Consider the following 23284-nt stretch of genomic DNA (forward strand, 5'->3'; position numbering starts at 1 on the left):
GTCTTCAAAAACTTGGAATTAAAGTAGCCAGTTTTAATTATTTTTTTCAAATTTACTTGACCAGAAACCTTTTTTAATAGTGTATCCATAATACCATAGGATTTTAGTAAATAACACTATATGTCTGACTGCATATTGTGGGGAGTCTTCTGATACTTTTTCCCGTCTGGTTTTTACAGTGACAAAAATGCTGAGCTTCTTCCGTAGAACACTTGGGCGTCGGTCAATGCGTAAACATGCCGAGAAGGAACGACTCCGAGAAGCTCAACGAGCTTCCACGCACATTCCTGCAGCTGGAGACTCTAAGTCCATCATCACATGTCGGGTGTCTCTTCTGGATGGTACTGATGTTAGTGTGGACTTGCCGGTATGTAGGTCCTGCTGAACTTTTGCAAATTCTATACGAGACCACTTTCTGCATTTGAATTCTCTGCTGTTACCTTCCTGGGGAAGTTAGGTAATATAGGTTAGTATGGATCAGGCACTGTAATGTTCAAGTACACGGATCAGGTAACCTTAGATACCCAGAATGAAAATATTTCTTTGGGATTAGTGGAACTTAACCTGAAATATTTAAATGATAGGGCGGTTATTGGCACAAAACATTTGTGTGTTTATGTGTGTTCCTTAGGGTAGCTACATATAGGGTACTCTAGTGGATTTTTCACAATCCTTATTGAACAGTCATTAAAGTAATGAGAATCTTTGGGAATGACAATGATACTTACATGTATACTACAGAACTTTTAGTACTCTGTACTTTTCTGTAATTTTCAAAACACTCCTCACTTTTTTCAAAATAAATACTTCTTCAGCAGTTTAGTGTGCTTGCAGAAATTTTAATGAAATGGGGTAAAAGGACTTCATACTCATCAGCTCTGTCTATCCCTTTGCTCCCAAACCAGTTTGCGGGGGAGATTTTTTATACACTGTAATCTTTATTTCAAGACAGGATGTTGTAATTTTATTCAAATTTTAGGTGGTTTCTTTTTCCAGTTATGAATATATAATTATGATTCACTATGAAACAATCTGATATATTTGAAAGGGATTGACTTATTCTTTATAGGCCTTTTTGAGGGGCCGAAGAGGTAGCTATATGGTTTAGGGGGAGTTGAGTTTCTCTCTAAGCTGTTTACTAATACCAAATGTCTTTGTTCTGCGTTAAAAGATTTATGTAACTAAGCTGTTAAATGTGTGATTTGATGTGTCATTGGATGTTCCCTACTATCTTCCCTCCCTACACATTCTTTTTAGTATACACCTATATACCCAAAATGCAATAAAAAAGTCTTTGTGCGAGGTGGTAGCGTAAATGCTGCTACGCTACATAGTTGAATAAACTGTAGAAGACCTTTAACTTAACCTTTAACTCACAGTGAGAGAATAAGGAATTGGATAGTTTAAACGAATATTCTGATTAATTGAATAATTTAGAATGTACTAGGCACGTGCCTTACACATCTTAAAAGTAATAGAACGTGATAAAATTAAACATAGGGTTTCTTAAAGTGTTTTGAAGTTGTCATCATGAGTACGTATTTATTATCTTTCTATGTTAGACTGGACATCTTTAGGGTTTTTGATTCTGGAATACTTGAAGGCATTTACATTTTCTTCCTATAAGGCTTCTTGAGGGTTTGTCAGACATTCCAGTATGTGATACTTTGTGAGGAATTTTCATAATCATTTCTTTCTTGATAAGTATCTTAAGAGTTTTGTGTACTATTCCATTAAAATATCATTAGATATGTGATAAAAAGCTTGAGATTGCTGTGTAAGAGACCAGAAAGAAGTTTATTATTACCTAATGGTTGAAGTATGAAGTCTCATGGTTGTTGATGGCGGGGCTGATACTAGGCAAATAGGCTTTGTGAAAGAGCTTGCTTTTTTTTTTTTTTTTTTTTTTTTTTAACGTTTATTTATTTTTGAGACAGAGAGAGACAGAGCATGAACGGGGGAGGGTCAGAGAGAGGGAGACACAGAATCTGAAACAGGCTCCAGGCTCTGAGCTGTCAGCACAGAGCCCGACGCGGGGCTCGAACTCACGGACCGTGAGATCATGACCTGAGCCGAAGTCGGCCGCTTAACCAACTGAGCCACCCAGGTGCCCCATGAAAGAGCTTTTTATTTTTTATTTTATTTTATTTTTTTTTATTTATTTATTTTTTTTTTATTTTTTTGGGACAGAGAGAGACAGAGCATGAACGGGGAGGGGCAGAGAGAGAGGGAGACACAGAATCGGAAACAGGCTCCAGGCTCCGAGCCATCAGCCCGGAGCCTGACGCGGGGCTCGAACTCACGGACCGCGAGATCGTGACCTGGCTGAAGTCGGACGCTTAACCGACTGCGCCACCCAGGCGCCCCATGAAAGAGCTTTTTAAAGAGATAGGCTAGGGGCGCCTGGGTGGCTCAGTCGGTTGAGCGTCCGACTTTGGCTCAGGTCATGATCTTGTGGTTTGTGAGTTCCAGCCCCATGTTGGGCTCTGTGCTGACAACTCAGAGCCTGGAGCCTGCTTCTGATTCTGTGTCTCCCTCTCTCTCTGCCACTCCCCCGCTCATGCCCTGCCTGTCTCTCTCTGTCAAAAATAAATAAACATTAAAAAAAAATTTAAAAAAATATCATTAGATATGTGATAAAAAGCTTGAGATTGCTGTTTAAGAGACCAGAAAGAAGTTTCTTATTACCTAATGTTTGAAGTATGAAGTCTCACGGTTGTTGATGGAGGGGCTGATACTAGGAAAATAGGCTTTGTAAAAGAGCTTTTTAAAGAGACAGGCTAGGGGTACCTCGGTGACTCAGTCAGTTAAGCATCTGACCTCGGTTCAGGTCATGATCTTGCAGTCTGTAGGTTTGAGCTCCACGTTGGGCTCTGTGCTGACAGCTCAGAGCCTGGAGCCTGCTTCGGGGTCTGTGTCTCCCTCTCTGCTGCCCCCCCCCCCCCCCCACCAAATAAACATTAAAAAAATTTTTAAAGAGGCAGGGTAGAGTGGAGGAGAAACTGCACTAGTTTTGTTTGTTTGTTTGTTTTTAATTTATAAAATATTTAGTTTTGAGAGAGGCAGAGAGAGCATGAGCAGGGGAGGGGCAGAGAAAGGGAGGGAGACACAGAATCTGAAGCAGGTTTCAAGCTCTGAGCTGTAAGCATAGAGCCCAGCACAGGGCTTGAACCCACAAACTGTGAGATCGTGACCTGAGCCAAAGTCAGGTGCTTAACCAACTGAGCCATCCACGTGCCCCAAAATAACTCTTTTTTCTTTTATTTTTTTAAATATTTATTTGTTTTTGGGAGAGACAGAGTGTAAGTGGAGGAGGTGCACAGAGAGAGAGGGAGACACAGAATCCTGAAGAAGGCTCCAGGCTCTGAGCTGTCAGCCCAGAACCCGATCCGATGCAGGGCCTGAACTTATGAACTGCGAGATCATAACCTGAGCCTAAGTCGGATGCTTAACTGACTGAGCCACCCAGGTGCCCCCAGCACTAGGTTTTAAAGTAGTGGAACAAATGGCTAGTGACTGGTATAGAATGGTTTCCTATGCTTGGTATGCTCGGTAGTGTGGATGTGATTGCTTGATCAAGGACAGAAATACTAGCTGACCTCTCACATAGACAATTGCAGTGAAAAAGCCAAGAGTTTTAGGTTTGACTCTTTGGGGAACTAGAACAATTGCCTTTTCAGCTCTGCAGGTGAAATCCTAGAGTTGGTAAACTAATTCTAGATCCTTTCATGGGTATAAAATGGGCATTGGCCTGCCAGCTAAACTGTTTTACTAAAAAAAAATAGACCAGAGGAATGTTAATTTCTAAAAAAGAAAGTCCCCCCCTTTTTTTTTTTTTGATTTAGCTTCTCAACCAGTCTAGTGTTATTCCAAAAGAGGATTTAGAATTGATTTTAGAAATTGGATGAAGCATATACTCATTTCCCACTAGGATTAAGGTCACTAGTGATCATAACAAACCAGTGTGGAACTAAGATGATTGCCTAGGCAATATGTAAATGATCATCAGTGATTAAATAGAGTGCTTTAAATCTTTGGACTTCAAATTAGTATATACTGGTAGTATGGCCATTTTTTCCTTTTGCTGACTTCTTCCTCTCAAAACTGAGGGAGGGATTTAATTACCTTCTCTCCTCCCCACCTACCACTCCCCCCCCACCCCCCCTTTTTAAGAAATAACTACAGAAATGCCTAATGCCTTTTGGTGAATGATAAAAGCATCGGGTGGAAATTTCTGACTGATTTTTAAATTTTCTCTTTGGAAATGGCCACAGAAACTTTGTTGATTTATGATCTTAGTGTTTAGTAATAGCCTGTCTTGTATCATTCTGCATCTTTCGAACTTTAATAGAAAATGTTTGATTAACCAATTTGGTAATTTAATAAACCTATTTTGCTGATGTAGATGCTGAAGGCTTTAAATTATATAGCCCATGTGTGGTTATACTTTTATTTATTATATATATGTTTTTAATTTTTTTAATGTTTATTTTAGAGAGAGAGAGAACGTGAGTGGGGAGGGGCAGAGAGAGGCATTGTTAAGATGGCAGCACACCCCATGTTGATCTATAGAGTCAACATACTCCTCATCAGAGTACCAGTTGATTTGGTTATAGAAATTGACAAGCTGATTTAAAAATTCATATGGAATTGCAAGGGACTCAGAATAGCCAAAACAATACTGGAAAAAGACCAAAGTAGCAGGACTCACACTTTCTAGGTGTTTGTTTTTTTTGAGCAAGAACATGCTCATATGCACCCCAGCAGGGGAGAGGGGCAGAGGGAAGAGATAGAGAATCTTAAGCAGGCTTCATGCTGAGTGTGGAGCCCAACACAGGGCCTGGTCCCATGACCCTGGGATCCTGACTTGAACCGAAATCAAGAGTTGGATTTAACCAACTGAGCCACCCAGATGCCCCTCATACTTCCTGGTTTTAAGCCTACTGTAAAACAACACTAATCAAGATGGTGTGTTACTGGCACAAGAATAGGCACGTAGGGGTGCCTGACTGGCTTGGTCAGTGGAGCATGGAACTCTTGATCTCGGGGTTGTGAGTTTGAGCCCTGTTTTGGGTGTAGAAATTACTTAAAAATAAAATCTTAAATGGGGCGCGTGGGTGGCTCAGTTAAAGGTCCGACTTCAGCTCAGGTCATGATCTCGCTGTTCGTGAGTTCGAGGCCCACGTCGGGCTCTGTGCTGACAGCTTGGAGCCTGGAGCCTGCTTCAGATTCTGTCTCTCTCTCATTCTGCTGCTCCCCCAGTCTAGCGTGCGCTTTCTCTCTCTGTCTCTGTCTCTCTCTCTCTCTCTCTCTCAAAAATAAACAATAATAAACATTAAAAAAAATTCCATTGTATGATACATTGTATTTTGTTTATCCATTCATCAGTTGGTGGACATTTGGGTTGTGTCCAGCTTTTAGCTACTGTGAATAGTGCTGCCATGAATATTCTTGTACAAGTGTTTGTTGGAATACATGTTTTCAGTTCTTTGGGGTGTGATATCTAGGAGTGGAATTGCTGGGTCATATGATAATTCTTTGTTTAATTTTTTGTGGAACTGACAAATTGTTTTCTGTAGCAGCTGTATCATTTTACATAGCCACCAGTAATGTAGGAGGGCTCCAGTGTCTCCACATCCTCAACACTTGTTATTTTCCATTTTTTTGATTATAGTCATCTTAGAGGATGTAAGGTGATATCTCATTATGGTTTTGATTTGTAGTTTTCTTTAAAAAAATTTTTTTTTAATGTTTATTTATTTTAGAGAGAGAGAGACAGAGAGCACGCAAGGGAGGGGCAGAGAGAGAGGGAGGCACAGAATCTGAAGCAGGCTCTAGGTTCTGAGCTGTCAGCATAGAGCCCAATACAGGGCTTGAACCCACAAACTGTGAGATCATGACCTGGGCCAAAGTTAAATGCTTCACTCACTGAGGCACCCAGGCGCCCTGATTTATAGTTTTCTAATGATTACTGATGAGCATCTTTTTATATGCTTACTGGCCATTTTTACATTGTCTTTGGAGAAATGTCCATTCAAACCCTTTGCTCACTTATTTCTTTTAATTGTGTTTATTTTTCTTAATTTTTTTTTCATGTTTATTATTCTGAGAGAGAGGGTGTGAGCAGGGCAGGGGCAGAGACAGGGGGGAGAGAGAGAATCCCAAGCAGGCTCCATGCTGTCAGCACACAGCCTGCATGAAACCAAACTGTGAGTTCATGACCTGAGCCGAAATCAAGAGTTGGACTGTTAACTGAGCCACCCAGGTGCCCCTATTCCTTTTAATTAACAAAATTTTTTTGGTGTGTTCTTATCTGGCTTTTAAAGTGAAAAAAAATTTGGGGCACCTGGCTGGGTCAGTCGGTTAAGCGTCTGCCTTTGGTTCAGGTCATGGTCTCGTGGTTCATGAGTTTGAGTCCCATGTCAGGCTCTGTGTAGATGGCACAGAGCCTGGAGCCTGCTTCAGATTCTGTGACTTCCTCTCTGTCTGTCCCTTCCCCAACTCATGCTCTGTCTTTGTCTCTTGAAAAATAAACATTAAAAAAATTTTAAATGAAAAGAATTTTTTAAAAAATTTTAATTGCAGTATAGTTGACATACAGTATTATATTATTAGTATCAAGTATATAACACAGTGATTAGGCAGTTGTATGCACATTATGAAATGCTTGCCATAAGTGTAATTACCATCTGTCACCAAACAAAGTTATTACACTATTTTTCCAATGCTGTGCTTTTCATCACTGTGATTATTTATTTTATAACTGGAAGTTTGTATATCTGGGTCCCCTTCACCTATTTGACCCATCCCACCCACCTACCTCCCCTTTGGCAATCATTAACTTATCCTCTGTATTCACGAATCTGTTTGTTTTTTTGTGTGTTTTGTTCATTTGGTTTTTAGATTGTGCACATAAGTGAAATTATATGGTATTTGTTTTCCTGTGTCTGACTTATTTCACTTCGTATAATACCCTCTAGGTCCATCCATGTTGTCACAGATGGCAAGAATTCATTCTTTTTTTTTTTTATGACTGAGTAATATTCCATTGTGTATATACACCACATCTTCTTTATTGATTCATCTATTGGTGGACATTTAGGTTGGTTCCGTATCTTGGCTATTGTAAATACTGCAGTAAACATAGGGGTGCATATATCTTTTTGACAAGCATTTTTGTTTGTGTAAGTACTCACCAGTGGAATTACTGGATTATATGGTATTTCTGTTTTTAATTTTTTGAGGAACCTTCTTACTGTTTTCCATAGTGGCTATACGACTTTATATTCCCACTAGCAGTGCATGAGGGTTCCCTTTTCCTGCACATCCTTATTTCTGCCCAACACTTATTTCTTGTCTTTTTTGATACTAGACATTCTGATAGGTGTGAGGTGATAACTCAACTGTGGTTTTGATTTGCATTTCCCTGAGGGTTAGTGATGTTGAGTATATTTTCATGTGTCTGTTGGCCATCTGGATGGCTTCTTTGAAAAATTGTCTATTCATGTCCTCCATTTTTTAATTGAATTATTTGTTTTTTGGGTGTTTAGTTTTATGAGTTCTTTATATATTTTGGGTATTAACATCTTGTTGGACATATCATTTGCAAGTATCTTCTAGTCAGTAGGTTTCCTTTTCATTTTGTTGATGGTTTCTTTCACTGTGCAAAGGTTTTTTAGTTTGATATAGTTCTAATGTTTATTTTTGTTTTGTTTCTCTTGTGTGAGGAGGGTTATCCAGAAAAATATTGCTAAGGTCAGTATCTGAGAGATTACTGCCTATATTTTCTTTTGGAAGTTTTATGGTTTCAGGTCTCACAGGTCTTTAATCCATGTTGAGTTAATTTTTGTATATGGTATAAGATAGTGGTCTTGTTTCATTCTTTTGCATATGACTATCCTGTTTACCCAGTCCCATTTATTGAAGAGACTGTCTTTCCCCTAGTGTATATTTTTGCTTCATTTGTTGTAGATTAATTAGGCATATAAGCATGGATTTATTTCTGGGTTCTCTGTCCTTTTCCATTGATCTATGTGTCTGTTTTTGTGCCAGTACCATACTGCTTTTGTTAATATAGCTTTGTAGTATAAAAAAATAGCTTTGTAGTGTAGTTTCAAGTTTGGGGTTGTGAGATCTCCAGCCTTGTTCTTTCTCAAGATAGCTTTGGTTATGGTCATTTGATTTATGATGAGGGTTCCAGAGCCATTTATTGGGGGAAAGAATAGTCTTTTCAACCAGTGGTGGTAGGAGAACTGGATAGCCATATATGAGAGAATAAAGTGAAGTTGAAACTTTAGCTGACACCATATACAAAAGTTAACTCAAAATGGACCAAAGACCTAAACATAAAAGATAAGACGATAAAACTCTTAAAACAAAATGTAGGGATAAATCTTCATGACCTTGGATTTGGTTTTTTAGGTATGACATGAAAAACATGGACAACAAAATAAAAAAAAAATAAGTTGGACTTTTATCAAAATGAAGAACTTTTGTGTCTCAAAGGCCATCATCAAGAAACTGAAAAGATTCTCAGAATGGGAAAGAGTATTTGTAGGTTACATATTTGATAAGCACTTACGTCTAGAATATATAAAGAACTGTTAAAACCCAATAATAAAAAGACAACCCAATTAAATTTTTTTTATGTTTATTTATTTTTGAGAGACAGCAGGAGTTGGGGGCGGTGGGCAGGGAGCAAAGAGAGGGAGACACGGAATTCGAAGCAGGCTCCAGGCTCCGAGCTGTCCACACAGAGCCTGACGTGGGGCTCCAACCATGAACCATGAGATCATGACTTGAGCCGAAGTTGGATGCTTAACCAACTGAGCCACCCAGGCGTCCCAAAGACAACACACTGAAAATGGGCAATGGGGTGCCTAGGTGGCTTGGTCTGTTAAGTGTCCAACTCTTGATTTGGGCTCAGGTTGTGATTTTATGGTCGTGAGATTGAGCCCCGTGTCAGGCTCCACACTGGGATGGAGCCTGCTTAGGATTCTCTCTCTCTCCCTCTCCATCTGCTTCTCTGCTCACACTCTCTCTTTAAGGAAAAAAAAAAAAAAAAAGAGGATGGGGGGCGAAGGATCTGAATAGACCCTTCTCCAAATAAGATATGCAAATGACCGATAGGCACATGAAATGATGCTTGACATCATTAGTCAGCAGAGAAATGCAAATCACAACCATGGTGAGATACTACATGTCAACTGTGAAAGTTAAAATGAAGCTGTCAGATAATACTAAGTGTTGGTGAGAATGTGGAGAAACTTTAACACTCTTACATTTTTGACAGTCCTATAAATTGTACATCTGCTTTGGAATAAAGCCTACAGTTCCTCAGGTGATTAAACATAGTTACCATGTGACCCAGCAATTCTTTTAGGTATGTATCCAAGAGAATTGAAAACATAGGTTTAGACAAAAACTTGTACACAGATGATCATAACAGTGTTATTCTTACTATCCAAAAGGTGGGAAAAAAAAACCCCAGCTATCTCTCAAAAGTTGAATGGATAAACAAAATGTGTTATATCCATATAATGGGATATTATTTGGCCATGAAGGAAATGAAGTTCTGATACATGCTACATGGGTGAACTTTGAAAACATTGGCTGGGTGAAAGAAGCCAGTCACAAAGGACCACATATTATATGATTCCATTTATATGAAAGTCCAGAATAAAGAAATCTATATGAAAAAAAAGTGTAGATTAGTGGTTTGGTGGTTGCCTAGGGCAGATGGGTAGGGACTGAGGGAGTGGTGGGAATGGTGGTTGGAGCAAAAGCTAAAAAATACAAGGTTTCTTTTTGAGGTATGAAGATGTTCTGAAATTGTGATGGTTGTACATATCTGTGATTATACCTTTGAATTTTGTACTTAAAAAACATTAATGTTTATTTTTGAGAGACAGAGTGTGAGTCAGAGAGGGGCAGAGAGAGAGAGGGAGACACGAAATCCAGGCTCTGAGCTGTCAGCACAGAGCCCAACATGGGGCTCAAACTCACAAACCATGAGATCATGACCTGAGTCAAAGTCAGACACTTAACTGACGGAGCCACCTAGGTGCCCCTGAAGTTAGTACTTTTAATAGGTGAATGATATGTGAATTATATCTCACACCTGTTTTTAAAGATGCATGGAATTTTGCATACTTGTGTTATATTCCATTTAACGTTTTTTTTTAGTACTCAAGAGATGATTTAGAGTTGATTTCCTTGATTCATTACAGGAAAACAAAATCTGGAGACTGAATATTAATGAAGGCACACGACGATGGGGCTGTGGACTAATCGTGGCAGTGAGACTGCAGGAGAAGGAATGCTTAGTACATGGATATGGTGCAGGGAAGAAAGTGGAGATCAGACCTGAGTAAAATACAATTTCGCTGTGGTGGAGTGGGGGATATTGATTGTGTGGAAGATCATGAGAGCATAGTCTGCTGTCACTGAGAGAGGAGTAAAAGAATGAAGCGGAAAAAGGAGGGCCCTATGATGGAGTGGTGCAATGATGTGTTTAGAAGCCAGATTTAGAGGGCTTAAAGCAGGGGAGCCTAGGTGGCTCAGTCAGGTAAGCCTCCAACTCTCTTGGTTTCGGCTCGGGTCATGATTTCTTGGTTTGTGAGTTCAAACGCGTGCTGACACTGTGGAGCCTGCTTGGTATTCTCTCTCTCCTTTTTCCCTCTCTTTCTGCTCCTCCCTTGCTCGCATGCTCTGTCTCTCTCTCTCTCAAAATAAGTAAACTTAAAAAATCTCTAAAAAAGGAAATAGAGGATTTAAGGGAATTATTGGGGACAATCTTATATTTTTTGGACCTCTTTTAGTCCCTTGTACCTAGTAGGTGCTTAATCAGTATTATTTAGTTATGAAGGGAAGTTGAAGAATTGCCATGAGATTTGGCGGTAACAGGAAGGAAGGAAATAACAGCATCTAGAGAATGGCTAGATAGGGGAGATCTGAGTTTGTTAAATGAATAGGAAAAATGTTTCTCAGAAATTGGTTTTATATACATAGGTGGAGATTATAGAGTGAGTATTCTAGAAAGCACTGCCATCCTTTGCTGGGAAAGGTGGAAGGCTGATGAAAAGGTAATATCTTGATGGTCTTAATCTTCAGAAAACAGGATGTCAAGTGAGGCGGTGACCTGGAATAATTTATTAGGAGAAAAGAAGAATATAAGCAGCAAGTGATGGTCTAGATGCAGCTGAACAATGAATTTGTAGTGGGTCAGGAGGTGGGTGAAGCAGGTAAAAGAGGACTAAGAAGTGCAAACTTCCAGTTATAAAATTAATAAATTAGGGTGACAAAAGTAGAGCATAGGGAATATAGTCAGTAATATTGGAATAACTTTGTATGGTGACGATGATAACTACACTTACTGTGGTGAGCGTTTTGTACTTTATGTAATGGTTCAATCACTATGCTGTATGCCTAAAACTAATGTAATGTTGTATTTTAACTATACTTCAGTAAAATTTTTCTTTTAAATGTGTACAAAGGACTTGAATAGATATTTCTCTAAGAAAATATGCAGATGGCCAATAAGCACCTGAAAGTATGCTCAACATCACCATTAGGGCATTAGGGAAATGCAAATCAAAATCACGTCCTTTCACATCCATTAGGATGGCTGTATCAAACAAAACCAAGCAAAACAACCCCAGAAAATAACAAATGTTGGTGAGGATGTGGAGAAATTAGAATCTTATGAATTGCTGGTGGGAATGCAAAATGGTACAGCTACCATGGAAAACAATTGGGCAGTTCCTCAAAAGTTAAAAACATAGGGTTATCATATTCCACTCCTAAGTACATTCCCAAAAGTATTGAAAGCAGGGACTCAAACAGATACTTGTATACCAGTGTTCATAGCAGTATTCACAATAGCTAAAAGGTGGAAACAACCCAGATGTTTATCAGCAGATGACCAGATAAACGATACGGTATATACATACAATGGAATATTATTCGGTTTTAAAAAGGAATGAAATTTTGAAACCTGCTACAACATGGATGAACCTTGAAAACATTATGCTAAGTGAGATAAGGCAGACACAAAAGGACATATACTGTATGATTCTACTTATGTGATGTATGTAGAATGGGTAAATTCATGAGCCACATAAAGTAGGAAAGAGGTTATTAGGGGTTAAAGGGAGGGAGTGTGAAAAATGGTTGTTTAATGGGTACAGAGTTTCTGATTGGTATTATAAGTTCTGGAAATGAAGGGTGGTGACAGTTGTACACATTGGGAATATGTTTAATGACATTGAATTGTATATGTTAAAATGGTAAATTTAGTTATGTTAAAAAAAAAAATGGAGACTGATGCTTGTTAAGTGGGATCAGTGTACTGGAAGTTCCCATTGTAGTTGGAGAATCTAGGCATTGAGAGTAATTTTGTGAACAAGATAGAGATGAGGTTGTGATAAGAAGTTGGGGGTATCTAATTACTGATCTGAGAGGTGACATTCCAGTTAAAATCTGGGTGTGGTGTGTAACCTTAGGAAATTGGAGCTTGGGAGAGAGCAAAATGCAAATTCTAGCCTTGTCATTTTTGTAGCTATGCAATGGAGTCATACTACTAAAGCCTTCTGAACTTTTTCTATGTTATGTATTTATTAAATGGACAAATAAGCCATAATCATCAGGATAATTGGGAGTATTAAATAAACACATGTTTAAGAAAAAGAGTAGAAGTGCTGGCACTTAGGTAGGAAACTTAGAAAAATAGAGGACAAATATTTGAGGAAATAATAGATTGTTTTCCCAGAATTAAAGGGAGATGAAAGATCTCAGATTTAAAAGGCCCAATAGAATACAATATAGAGATGAGGAAAAAACCACACTTAGACACATTGTATTGAAATTTAAGACTATCAGAGATCGAGAAGTTTAAAAGCTAACCAAGAATTAATAACATTAAGGACCAGAATTCGAATTGTCATCACACTTTTCAACAGCACATAAGCTGTAAGAAGATGAAAGAGTAATACGTTTTGAGTATTGAACAGTGTTGAAAGAAAATAACTCTGAACCTTAAATTTTATAAGGTGACAATAAGCATTCAAGTATAAAAGCATGTTGAAAATACTCTCAAACATAGAAGACCTTTAAAGATAGGCCGTACAAAGTCCCACATGGAGAACATTTCTGTAGGAAGAACTTAAACGAGTGGAGAAACAAATCTAGCAGATGCTGTTAGGTATGTGTGATGTACAAATGTAAGATGTATAAAGAATGATCAAAATACCAAAATAAAGATTGTCATCTTAAAAAAAATTAGCCACGGGGGCGCCTGGGTGGCGCAGTCGGTTAAGCGTCCGACTTCAGCCAGGTCACGATCTCGCGGTCCGTGAGTTCGAGCCCCACGTCAGGCTCTGGGCGGATGGCTCGGAGCCTGGAGCCTGTTTCCGATTCTGTGTCTCCCTCTCTCTCTGCCCCTCCCCCGTTCATGCTCTGTCTCTCTCTGTCCCAAAAATAAATAAAAACGTTGAAAAAAAAAATTAAAAAAAAAAAAAATTAGCCACGACCAAAGAAAAGAAATAGAGAAAGTATGCTCATTGACATGAGGATTGGATGGAGGGGAGATGATGGGCATGAGGGCATTGTAAAGTTCTTCTCTTGATAAAGGGATATATGGATAGCACTTTTATTTATCAAAAAGAAAGATTGTAAAAAGTGCAGGAAAAGCAAAAATACAAGTTGTATTTTAAGGATGTCAGTTAAAAGACAGTTTGATGACTGAGTAAAATATATAGATCTATAGATATATATAATTTTACAAGAAATACCTATGTCATAATTTAAAATTACATAGGAGGAGAGGCATGGTTAGGATGTTTATGAAAATTGTTGAAAATTGAGGATCTTAACAATGCTTTTGCTTATGTGGGTTATAGCTATCAATAGTTACCCTATTAGAATTTAAAACTGAAAATTTTTAAAAATAATTTTAAGACAGCAAAAAATAGGGGTCCCTGGGTGGCTCAGTCCGTTGAGTGTCTGACTCTTGATTTCCTCTCAGGTCATGATCTCATGATTTGAGGGATCGAGCCCTGTGTTGGGCTGTGTGCTGACAGCATGGAGCCTGCTTGGAATTCATTCATGTTCTCGTTCTCTCTCTCTCTCTCTCTCTCTCTCTCTCTCTCTCTCTCTCTCTCTCTCCCCCCCCCTCCTTCCCTCCCTCCCTCCCTCCCTCCCTCCCTCCTTCTCCCTCTCTCTCCTCTCCCTCTCTCTCTCTCTCCCCTCTCTCTCTCTCCCTCTCTCTCTCTCCCTCTCTCTCTCTCCCTCTCTCTCTCACTCCCCCCACTCTCACCACGTGCTTGCGTGCACACTCTCTCTCTCTTTCTTAAAATAAATACTCTTTAAAAAACCTAAAACAGCCATAAAATAACCCTTGTATGTTATTAATAACATACAAGTATTTTTGTGAAAAATAACTATTTTACTAAACAAAAGAATTTAGTGAGAAGAGTGATTGTCTTATGCACTTTTGCATATCTCATTAATGTCTGGTCTAATAGAACATACTTAGGTTCTGGTTTCTGCTTCTGCATTTACTGTGTTGCAGTATGTTGTTTTGATTGAGTTACACGGGGAGAATCCTAGGACCTTGAGGATCTTTTGAAAGTATCTGGAGGAACCCTTGGGTCCTGAGACCACACTTTGAGAACTGCGTTTTCCACACACGTTTCTTTGCTTATTATCTACCTTCCCCTGCCATTTGTGTCTTCCGCATTGATGACAGTATTATCTCATTGTCCTGTATTTCCTCCCATGTTCCAGTTTTGTTTTTGCCATTTTCTACCTTACATTGTTTTCCAGTTTAAGGCTGATCTCCAAGACTGATGATTCTAGTCTCTTATGACTATCTCTTCTCTAAAATCTGTTGGCAAATACACAGTTCCACATGATTCGTACGTTAGTGTTTTAAGTTTTCTTATGTATTTTCTCTCTCCAGTTACATTATAGAGCTCTTTTGAAGTAGGGACTCTAAAAATTAACAAGATAAGAGTTTGTCCTTATGCACAATGTTCAGTACAAGATAATAATTGTTGGTTGATAGGAAGTAACACTTTCCATGGAAGTGCAGATAGATCATAAATTCTCTTTTGGCTTTAAATAGTTTATTGGGAAATTATAGTATCTTACCCGTTACTTGATACATGGTAGTATTTTTGGTATTGCAAGTAATGTTTTTTTACTTTATTTTTTAAATTTAACTTAATTGAAAAATTTTAATTTTTTTTTTTTAACGTTTATTCAGTTTTGAGAGAGCGCAAGCTGGGGAGGGCAGAGAGAGGGAGACACAGAACCTGAAGCAGGCTCTAGGTTCTGAGCTCTCAGCACAGAGCCCAACACGGGGCTCAAACTCATGAACCATGAGATCATGTCCAGAGCCGAAGTTGACACTTAACCGACTGAGCCATCCAGACACTCCCAAAAAAAATTTTTTTAAGTTTATTTTGAGACAAAACCAGAAGGGGAGGGACAGAGAAGGAGAGAGAGAGAATTCCAAGCAGTGTCAGCACTGTCAGCACAGAGCCCTACGTGGGGCTCAAACTCACGAATCCTGAGATCTTGACCTGAGCGAAAATCAAGAGTTGGATGCTTAACCAGCTAAACCACCCAGGCACCCTGCAAGTAATGTTTTTTTAAAATAGATCTTCAGTTCACACTTGTTGATCTTTAAAGTCATTTATTGATTAATTTATTTTCTTACCATTTCAGAAAAAAGCCAAAGGACAAGAGCTCTTTGATCAGATAATGTACCACTTGGACCTTATTGAAAGTGACTATTTTGGACTGAGATTTATGGATTCTGCACAAGTAGCAGTGAGTAGCTGTTTTTTTTGGAAATTCCAGTATGGGAGCAGAAATGGAAAATTTCAGATGATGTGCTAAGTGCTACCAGGCTACATATTCATATGTCATTCTCTTTTTCTTGTAATTTTCTTGTTCAAAAAAAAAAAAAAATGAGTTCTGGTCCTAGCCCATATTACTAGAGCATAATCTTTGCAGATGAGGGTAAGAAATCTGTCTTTTCAGTAACCACTGGGCTGGTTGTTGGGCGTACTAGAGTTTGAGAACCACCGTGCAATGGAAAGGGTGATAGAATGGGAGTATTGTGGGTTCTTGGGTAAGTGATGGAAGTTACTGATTTGCAAATTAAGGTGAATAGAGTAAGTTATCTTCAAGATCCCTTTCTGATCTGTGATTCTGTAGCTATAAATGTTCTTTGACATGTGCATTTTATTATTACTGGGTTTTTTTGAGTGAGTGAGAGAGAGAGAGGGAGAGAAAACGAGCTGGGAAGGGGCAGAGAGAGGGAGAGAGAGAATCTTAAGCAACTCCACGCCCAGCGTGGAGCCCGATGTGGGGCTCGAACTCATGATCATGAGATCATGACCTGAGCTGAAATCAAGAGTTGGATGCTTAGCTGACTGAGCCACCCAGGTGATCCTGACCTGTGCATTTTATTATTAAAAAAATTTTTTTTTAATGTTTATTCATTTTTGAGAAAAAGATTTATATAAATTTGTTTATTAAACTTTTTATTTTGTTATTTTTTTTAATGTTTATTCATTTTTGAGAGAGAGAGAGAGAGCATGAGTGGAAGAGGGGCAGAGACAGAGAGGGAGAAACAGAATCTGAAGCAGGCTCCAGGCTCTGAGATATCAGCACAAAGGCCGATGCGGGGCTCTAACTCATGAGCCATGAGATCATGATCTGAGCCAAGTTGGTTGCTTAACCCACTGAGCCACCCAGGTGTCCCCTGACCTGTGCATTTTAGATGAGAGAACAGCATATGTAATAGGGTAGGAAGTTGGAGGCTTTTCAAAGATCTGAGTACCATTGGGATTTGACTGGAGGGTATTTGAGAGAAAGTAAGTAGTAGATGATAAGATTGTAAGGTGGGTTAGTGGCTATATCATCCAAAGTGAATACCAAAACTATTAAATAATAAATAGGCAGTATTTATTCTCTAATAATTGGCATTAGGAGCTTTTCAAGCCAGGAGGTTATATTTTGCTTCAGAAAGCATTATATAGAAATATTGAGTAGGATTATTTGGAATGGGCAGAGATTGAAGTCAGGAGTCATTGCAAACACTGGGGATAAAAGTAATGTTAAGGCCTGGAATAGGACATTCATAGTAGCAAGGAGAGGGAGGATGTAGAGATAAGGATATCAAAACATTAAGCCTTGTTTTCTGGAAGTCTGTGATGGAGGGGGATGTGTGTGTATGTGCTTAGTGAGTGACACATTAATTGTCATGTCTAGGACTCATAGGAACAATATATAAGACATCTCAAGTTCTTTTTGGAGCGGGACATTCATTCATTTGCTGTGATTAATAAATTAACTAGAATACCTCTATAAGATGCTATTAAAAACTCTTTTGGAGATGGCTTATCCGTAGTTGGCTTTATAGAGTATCTTGGCTAAATTTACAGCTGTTAATAATGTTAGCTGTAATTTTTTTCTCTGATTTCCCTACTCCTAGTCTCCCTTCCTGGGTTAAAAGAAATTAAGCATGAGCATTTAGCAACAGACTATTGGTTAGGTAAATTTTGACACACTTGTACAGTGAAATACTCTGCAGCTCATTAAAAATCGTGATTTTTTTTTGGGGTGCCTGGGTGGCTCAGTCGGTTAAGCGTCCGACTTTGGCTCAGGTTATGATCTCACAGTCCATGAGTTCGAGCCCCACGTCAGGCTCTGTGCTGACAGCTCAGAGCCCGGAGCTTGTTTCAGATTCTGTGTCTCCCTCTCTCTGACCCTCCCCCATTCATGCTCTGTCTCTCTCTGTCTCAAAAATAAAGGTTAAAAAAAATTTTTTTTTTTAAAAATCGTGATTTTTTTAAGTATACTAATTGACATAAAATGATGTCAAGAGAATTACAAAACAGTATGAGTTTTTCAATTTTTAAGTAAGTGGACATATGCACACATATACGTGAAAAAATTTGCAAAACTCTTTTCTGTAGTTTTAGTGTTTTTATCTCTGGATGGAATTTGTGTGGGAGGTGTTTTATTTTTCTTCTTAATGTTGTTTCTCTTTGATTAGACTAAATCCATCAAGGGCAGGGAATGAGTGTAACCTCTGTTGCTTGGCATGTAGCAGATACACAAACCATTTATTGAATTAAATTCTGGTGCACTGCTTAGTTTGATATAAAGGCTTTGTTGACTCTTGGGTTTAATATCATTCACTAGTCATCTTTCAAATAATAGAATTACAGTCTTGCAAGCAATGAAAAAATAAATGATGTTAGGGATAAATAATTCGTAGCATCCTGTTTTTTGAGGGGTTGTAGAAGAAGAGGTCGAAATATGCTAACATTAAGTTTCAAGTACCTTCTTTCCTTAAGATCTACAAATACAGTAGTCTCTCCTTTTCTGTGGTTTCGCTTTCCATGGTTTCATTTACCCATGTTCAACCCCAGTTTGGAAGCAGATGATCCTCCTTCTGACATATTGTCAGAAGGTCACTGGTAGCCCAGCGCTACATCACAACGCTTACAACATTCACCTCACTTCATCTCATCATGTAGGCATTTTATCATCTCACAGCATCACACAAAAAAAGATGAATACAGTATAAGATATTGTGAGAGAGAGAGAGAGAGAGACCACATTTACAGAACTTTTATTATGGTATATTATAATTGTTCTATTTCATTATTGTTATTAATACCTTATTGTGCCTAATTCATACATTTAGTTTTATTATAGGTATGTATGTGTAGGAAAACATAGCATATGTTGGGTTCGGTAGTTAGTCTGTGTGGTTTCAGACATCCCCTGGAGGTCTTGGAATGTATCTCCCACAGATAAGGGGGACTGTTGTCATTGGGGAAAGAAATAGACACTTCTTTCTATTCTAAGAAGTGGCCATTGCTAAGTTGTATTCTTTGCTCTTTGTTAATATCAATAATCACTGAATTGCTAGATCCATTACTGTTTCTTCCCTCATTTGACACACGTATTGTGCCTTTCTTCTGGTTCTAACAAGTTTTTGGTAAAGCCAGCATTAGAACTCCCCCCCCCCCCCCCCCCCCCAGTTTTTAAAGTTTTATTTATTTAAGGGGCGCCTGGGTGGCTTAGTTGGTAAAGCGTTTGACTCTTGATTTTGGCTCAGGTCATGATCCTGTGGTTTGTGAGATTGAGGCCTGTATTGGGCTCTACAGTGATGACGTGTATCCTGCTGCTGATTCTCTCTCTTCCTTTCTTTGCCCCTCCCCCGTTGCACATGCGCACATGCGCTCTCTTTCTCTCAAAATAGACTTTAAAAAAAAAATGAAGTTTTATTTAAATCATCTGTACACCCCACATGGGGCTTGAACTCGTGACCTTATGATCAAGAATCGCATGCACCCCTAACTGAGCCAAGCAGGTGCCCCAGAACTTTTAACCTGTGCTCTTTATTTATTTATTTATTTATTTATTTATTTTTTCAACGTTTATTTATTTTTGGGACAGAGAGAGACAGAGCATGAACGGGGGAGGGGCAGAGAGAGAGGGAGACACAGAATCGGAAACAGGCTCCAGGCTCCGAGCCATCAGCCCAGAGCCCGACGCGGGGCTCGAACTCACGGACCGTGAGATCGTGACCTGGCTGAAGTCGGACGCTTAACCGACTGCGCCACCCAGGCGCCCCAACCTGTGCTCTTTTTAGTTCTAGTTTATCCTTCCCAATGCCCAGAAATCTAGGCATTAAAATTAAAGTTAAGTAAGATTTATTTTTAGTTAAGGTTTTTGCTGTCACTAGAATACTCTGGAGTTGAACTAGAAGGACAGTAGCTGGTAGATGAAAGCTATTCAAAATGAGCTCTAGATAAACCTTTAATTATTCTTAAACTGCTAACTCATGATTCTCCAATTTTATGACATCAGTAAATAGAGAAGACTTTCCGGTATTTGTCACATGACCAGATTTAACCCCAGAATGAAACAAAATTGATACCTTGCAAACAGTTCAGTTTGTTGGTGAAGATAGTGAACTTGATAGATCAAGTGGACTTTTTGGCCAGGATCATCTGTGTAAATTAAGTTAGTCCTATGATTTTCACATCTGTTTGTCAAATTTAGTGTGTAGACCTAAATGTAGAATCCAAAGAAGGTTGAGGCAGGGTAAAAAAAATAAAATGATCGGGGCGCCTGGGTGGCGCAGTCGGTTAAGCGTCCGACTTCAGCCAGGTCACGATCTCGCAGTCTGTGAGTTCGAGCCCCGCGTCGGGCTCTGGGCTGATGGCTCAGAGCCTGGAGTCTGTTTCCGATTCTGTGTCTCCCTCTCTCTCTGCCCCTCCCCCGTTCATGCTCTGTCTCTCTCTGTCCCAAAAATAAAATAAAATGTTGAAAAAAAAAATTAAAAAAAAAAAAATAAAAAAAAATAAAATGACTGAGGGCCCTAATACCAAAACCAGATCCAGACACTACGAAAAAAAGGACTACAGGGCAATAGCTCTGGTGAACAAAGATACAAAAATCCTCAACAAATATTAGCATGTTAATATGTATTAATATGTAAACATATGTATGTATATAATATATATATAATACATATATACATACTGAACTGAATCAAGAGTTGAACACTTAACTGAGCTACCCAGGTGCCCCTATTTCTTTTAATTAAGAAAGTTTTTTTTTAAATTTTAAACATTTAAAAAAATATATATCAATAACATGTTTACAGAACCAGAACAAATAATCCTAAAATTTGTTTGGAACCACAAAAAACCCCAAATGGCTAAAACAGTCTTAAAAAGGAAAAACTAAATTGGAAGTACCACGCTTCTAGATTTCAAGTACATTACAAAGTTGTAGTAATCATAACAGTATGATATCGGCACAAAAGTAGACACATAGATCAATGGAACGGGATAGAAAGCCCAGAAACAAGCCCACAAATATGGTCAATTAGTCTTTCACAGAAGAGTCAAGATATATATGCATTGGGAAAAAGACAGTCTCTTTGACAAATGGTGTTGGGAAAACTGGACAGCTACATGCAAAAGAATGAAGCTGGTCTACTTTCTTCTACCATACACAAAAATGAACTCAAAATGGATTAAAGACCTAATGTGAGACCTGAAACCATAAAAATCCTGGAAAAGAGCACAGGCAGTAATTTTTCCGACATCAGCTATAGCAGCACTTTTTTAGATATGTTTCCATAAACAGGGGAAATAAAAATAAACTATTGGGACTACATCAGAATAAAAAGCTTCTGCATAGCAAAGGAAATAATCAACAAAACGAAACACAGCCTACGAATGGGAGAATATATTTGCAAGTGACATATCTGATAAAGGCTTAATATCCAAAATATATAAAGAACCTTACACACCTCAAAACTTAAAAAAACAAATTATCCAATTTAAAAAAATAGAAAATATGAACAGACATTTCTGTAAAGAAGACATTCAGATAGCCCACAGACACATGAAAAGATGCTCAACATCACTCATCAGGGAAATGCAAATCAAGACTGCAATGAGATATCACCTCACATCTGTCAGAATGGCTAAAATCAAAAACACAAGGAACAAGAAGTGTTGGTGAAGATGTTGAGAAAAAGAAACACTTGTGCACTGCTGGTGGCATTGCAAACTGGTGCAGCCATCGTGGAAAACGGTAAAGAGGTTCCTCAAAAGAGTGAAAATAGAACTACCATATGATCCAGTAATTACACTTTTGGTTATTTACCCACAGAATACAAAAACACTAATTCAAAAGGATACATGCACCTCTGTGTTTATTGCAACATTATTTACAATATTCAAATTATGCAAGCAGCTCAAGTGTCCATCAATAGACTTAATAATATAAATGGAATATTATTCTGCCATTTACAACAAGTTAGATGAACTAGAAAATATAATGCTAAGCTAAATAAGTCAGAGAATGACAAATACCATATGATTTCATTCAAATGTGGAACAAATGAGCAAAGAAAAAAAAAAGACAAACCAAGAAACAGACTCTTAATTATAGAGAACAAACTGATAGTTACCAGAGGAGAGGTGGGTGGGTGAAATAGGTGATAGGGATTAATGAGAGCACTTACCACAATGAGCACTAAGTAATGTATAGAATTTTTGAATCACTGTATTGTACACCTGAAACTTAACACCGTATGTTAACGCTCCTGGAATTAAATTAAAAACCTTGAAAAAATGATCAAGGAATTACATGTTACATTTTAATCTTGAATATATTGTATGCTTATATATGTAAAGTTAGTGTGTTCAAGTTTAGTTTATTGGTCATTTCACATCAGTCTAAAATATGTATGACTGGAATTATTCATCCATCATGGAGATAACCAAAGTTATATGATGAAACCGTAGTTTACTTTTTTTTCCTATGTACACATATGAATTTGCTGTTGTTAACTTTTGCTTATACCAGCTCATTTTATGTTCATATATAAATATTTGATTTGTAGCTGAAATAATGGCATACTTACAGAAAAGTTGCAAGAACAGTGTAAATATTTCTGTGGAACCATTTGAGAAAGAGCTGTAGATGTCTCATCACCCCTGAATTCTTTAGTGTATGTTTCCTACAAACAAGTATATTATGCATAACTCAGTACAACCATCAAAACTAGGAAGTTGACATTGTGACATTACCACCATCTAATCCACAGACTCCATTCAAATTTTGCCACTTGTCTCTACAGTGTCCTTTATAGCCAAAGGGTCTAGTTCGGTGGGATTCATGTTTTACATTCAGTTGTCAAATTTCTTTAGTTGCCTTCGTCTTGGAATGCTGTGGTTCTTCATTCTTTCCTTAACTTCTATACTTTTGAAGATACAGGGCAGTTGTCTTATAAGCTCTCAGTTTGGGTTTGTCTGATGTTTCCTCATGAACTAGATTAATCATAGACACTTTGACAGAAAAATAAATGAAGTGATGCTGTGTTCTTCTTATTCTATCAAGTAACATTTAATTTCATTTTGTCTCATTACAGGTGATATTCACTTTGATCCCTTGATTAAGGTGGTGTCTGCCAGATGTCTCCATTATATTCTTTTTCTCTTTGTAATTAATAAGGTTGCTTGCTTGCTCGCTTGCTTATTTATTTGTTTATTTATTTAGTGCCGAAAAAGACCACTTTCTCATCAAACTTTCTGTTTATTTATGAACTAATGGATTCTTGTCTTAACCGGTGTGTTATCATTTGTAACTACTATTTCTTTTGATGCTCAAAGTTTCCCAAGTTTGGGTGGTGGGAACTGCTTCAAGATGGTTTCTGTGTTCTTTTAACACG

General features: G+C 38.2%; 1 protein-coding gene across 1 annotated transcript in view; it reads left to right on the top strand.

The window, feature by feature from the left end:
* Positions 1-23284, top strand: part of EPB41L5 (erythrocyte membrane protein band 4.1 like 5) — a 136655-nt gene that overhangs the window by 8578 nt on the left and 104793 nt on the right. The window contains exons 2-3 of the mRNA XM_047085645.1: positions 180-367; positions 15730-15834. Coding sequence (XP_046941601.1) covers positions 188-367; positions 15730-15834 — 285 coding nt within the window. The 5' untranslated portion in view covers positions 180-187. The remainder of the gene's footprint in view (positions 1-179; positions 368-15729; positions 15835-23284) is intronic.

Source organism: Lynx rufus, unplaced genomic scaffold, assembly GCF_022079265.1.
Source record: "Lynx rufus isolate CCGP_SWC_20201006 ecotype Redwood Valley unplaced genomic scaffold, mLynRuf1.p SCAF_2, whole genome shotgun sequence".
Lineage (NCBI taxonomy): Eukaryota > Metazoa > Chordata > Mammalia > Carnivora > Felidae > Lynx > Lynx rufus.